At 36.6% G+C, this 3956-nt stretch overlaps 1 protein-coding gene across 1 annotated transcript; it reads right to left on the bottom strand.

The window, feature by feature from the left end:
* Positions 1 to 1671: 1671 nt before the first annotated feature.
* On the bottom strand, positions 1672 to 2400 carry LOC143572330 (uncharacterized). Its single transcript, XM_077057522.1, has one exon. It carries the CDS (start codon positions 2398 to 2400, stop codon positions 1672 to 1674), a length of 729 nt encoding a protein of 242 aa, XP_076913637.1.
* Positions 2401 to 3956: the final 1556 nt, after the last annotated feature.

Raw genomic sequence — 3956 nt, 5'->3', positions numbered from 1 at the left:
CTTATTCTTAGAACAAGTGTAGATTATACGTTTTTGTGTAGGTTGTATGTTTTTTATTGATTTTTAATAGTTTTTTGGTATTATTCATTATAATGTAAGTATGTTTTGATGGATATTAATATATTGAGTTGGAAGAAATTAGTTTTGGATAGAAAGAAATTTTAATGTATGAATAATAATTATATTTGTGTAGGATAAATATTCAAGACACAAAAAATAAGTTATAAAAATACATGATATTTTCTAATTAAAATAATTTAATTAGTTATATTAATTAAATAAATAAGTATTATGGTTTATTAGTTATATTAATTGAAGAAAGAGAATAATTAATATTTTCTTTATTTAGTTTTAAGCTTTAAAACTTACAACAAAACTAGTGATTCATATTCATTTCTCATATTTCTTGCAATATATCATTTCTCTCTTGAACCATCCCATATATATATATATATATATATATATATATATTGAAAACGTTAGCAATGCTGAGTAAGTTCTGGTTTCAAAAATCATCAATTAAAGCCTTAAACACCAAACCACACTTTGTAAATAAATGTACGCAACATAACATATAATACATTCGGTGCACCGGGTCATCAAGTGTCCATAATTTTCTCTACACAGACCAAACACCAAGTCACGGTACTGTTAAAGGACTTCTTTTGTTGCCTTGTGGAGGGATTCTTCTATTTTTTCCTGTGAATGGACTTCTTCTAGTTAACACAACCTGTGCATGACCGTGAAAATCATAAACAACAAACATAAAATCATGCATACAACCATATGAAAATCCATGAAACATATAATATTGAATTATAAACAATCATCTTACATGTTCATCATCTAAAATTCATGTTTACCGACACGAAACAGAAAATAAAATATGTATGTTTGTAAACCATTTTCATGCTCGTTTATCATTATAAGTTAATACATACTAATCATATTAGTAAAATCATTTAAATATATATACCAGCCCTAAAATCATTAAAACACTTAAAAGAGGGCGTCTAGAACTCACCTTGAAGTATCGCGTGAATTAACGAAGAGCTAGATAGTCAACGGGCAACGAACCCACAGGGAATAAGAACCTACAATAATATAGCGCATCACATTACTACATCCCCTAACCACCAAGTTACTCCAAGGACTCATTTAGAACCATGTACGCACACGGCTGGTCACAACCCGTAGAGTCGTATTATGCTCAACGGTCTAACCGAACCCAGCATCACCCTACTGATTCCTTGCATGCATGGCATATATGGTTTTAGAAATAATTTGATATATGAAAACATGCAGGTCATTAGTGTTTGAATAGCTGGGTCATTTCATGCATGCACTAGGACACCGGTGAGATTTTGTTCTTTTGCAAGTCCCCGACTCGGATAGATATCCATGACTCAATGATATGCAATCTGTAAGTACGTGGATCAAACTCAAAGAAGATTGGAGAAAGAGAGTGACAAGCCTTGGGCAATTTTCTGATATCTTTCCATTAAACTTCAAATCTTAAATACAAAACAATGCAGGAATGTAATGCGTAAATTAAGGAAATCGTGACCACTAACTAGATGCATGCATATAAAAATGGGAAACATGGAGATAATTGCTAACTTGATGCAAAATAAAAGGAACTGATGCAGAAATCATGCACACGTGCATGGCTTAGTCTAAAAGTCTTTTAGGAATTGCAACTTGTCTCTTGGGCCTCTTTACTGGATCATCTTCTGAACATGCGTTAACGGGCTGGCCCGTATCATCTGCCCTCTCCTCAAAATGAACATTGCTCTCAATGTTGAAATGTGGAAATTTTGCTTCAATCAAATCGAGATCTTCCCACGTAGCTTCTTCCATAGGAACTTTCAGCCATTTGATTAGAACTTGTTTTTGACCCATTTGACCCAAACGAACGTCTTGAACTGCCTCTGGTATCAACTGGTTGTCTTCCATGTCGAATTCATGAATGTTTCCGTTTTGTTCATTCACATTGCCACAACTTTGCTTCAACAGAGAAACGTGAAAAACCGGGTGCACTCTTGATCCTAGCGGTAACAGTAGCTTATACGCCACATTCCCGATTCGTTCTATTATTTTGTAAGGACCAAAGAATCTCCGGAACAGCTTCTGGTTTTGTCGATATTGAACCGACTGTTGTCGGTACCTCTGTAGCTTCAAATAAACCATATCATTGACATTGAATTCTTTCTCCAACCGGTGCTTGTTAGCTTGTTTCACCATTCTAGCTTTAGCCTCGTCGATCGATTTCTTCAATGATGATAATAGTCGCTGATGTTCCACAAGTGATGAATCAATGGATGCTATTTTGTTGGACCCGGGACTATAGTCATGAGTTGATGCGGCATCTCGACCGTAAACCGCTTTAAAAGGCGTCATTTTGATTGATGAATGGTAATTAGTATTATAGGAATACTCAGCCAGATATAGATATTTGTGCCACGTACGTGGTTCATCCATCACGAAAGCTCTTAAATAAGATTCAAGGCAGCGGTTGACCACATCCGTTTGGCCATCCGTTTGAGGATGGTACGCACTGGAATGAAGCAACTTAGTTCCGATCTATTTGAACAATTCTGTCCAAAAACGGCTAATGAAGAGAGGGTCACGATCAGAAACTATAGTTTTTGGTATGCCATGGAGATGGTATATTTCTTTCATAAATATTGAAGCCAAGGATAGGGCCGTGTAGTTGGACGATAAAGCAACGAAATGAGCAAACTTGGACAATCGATCTACAACAACCCAAATAACCGTCTTATCATTTGAAGGAGGTAGGTTTGATATAAAATCCATTGATATGTCCTCCCGGGGCGAGTCCGGTGTTGGCAACGGTTGTAGAAGACCATACGACTTATGCGTTGGGGACTTTATGGCTTGGCAAACTTGGCATGCTTTAATGAACCTTGAAACATCTTTTTTTATACCCAGCCAAGAGAATGATGAAGTGATACGTTTGACAGTTGCTGTGATACCTGCATGGCCTCCTATTGGTGATGCATGAAACTCTTGGAGTAAGCTCTCTCGAACTGATGGAATGGGAGGAACCAAAATTTTACCATTAACATAAACAAGACCTTCTTTTATAACATGATGTGGGGAAGCCGCTGGGTCGTCGGTAACTGTTTTACAAAGCTGTTGGCCAAGGTCTTCCTCCTTAAAATAACGGCGGATGGGTTCCAACCAAACGGCTATAGGGTGTGAGATGGACAAAAGCGAGGGGTGGTCGACTCGGCTCAAGGCATCAGCAACTTGGTTTTCTTTTCCCGGTTTGAATCGGACTTCAAAGTCATACCCCAACAGTTTACTTACCCACATCTGTTGATCTGGCGTCTGGATGGTTTGGGTAAGTAGGTGCTTTAAACTGTGGTAGTCGGTGTATATAATAAAGCGGCGACCCAATAGATATTGATGAAACTTCTTAACTGACTCCGTGATCAATACAAGAAATCAGACCTATTCCGACAAATATTTCTACACTTTTCCCGACAACATGCCGTCGGTATAAATCTAATTTTTTTTCGCGACAACAAATTGTGAGGAAAAGTGTTGTCGGAATAGCTTCGTCCCGAAAAAAAACATAAATTCTTTCACTACAACAAAAAGGGCTTTTTAGGACCTTTTGTGTTGGATGTTTGTAAAATAGGGTCCTATAATCTATTTAATAAGACAAATGAACATTTGGGGTCCTTTTACAATATACGCTATGGAACCAGGGTCCTAAAAAGTTATTTTATAGGATGGATGATTCTTTGGGGTTGTATTATCATATAACTTAATAAGACACTTAAAATGTAAATCCTAATAAAGTAATCTATAAGACATGGAGTTTTTGGTGTCCCATTATGTGGTAATGTAATAGGACACTTGATCACTGGAGGTCTTATTATAACATAAGTTAATAGGACACTTTGTAGTTAAGTCATAAATGCTCG

The sequence above is a fragment of the Bidens hawaiensis genome, unplaced genomic scaffold (genome assembly GCF_021521415.1).
Source record: "Bidens hawaiensis isolate Kalapana, Puna unplaced genomic scaffold, B.hawaiensis_p1.1 tig00025806_1, whole genome shotgun sequence".
Lineage (NCBI taxonomy): Eukaryota > Viridiplantae > Streptophyta > Magnoliopsida > Asterales > Asteraceae > Bidens > Bidens hawaiensis.
This window is presented reverse-complemented; position numbering and strand designations above follow the sequence as displayed.

Bases quoted from the DNA above. Each gene is read 5' to 3' on its own strand.
- LOC143572330 (XM_077057522.1), bottom strand. From the start codon at position 2,400: ATGACGCCTTTTAAAGCGGTTTACGGTCGAGATGCCGCATCAACTCAT.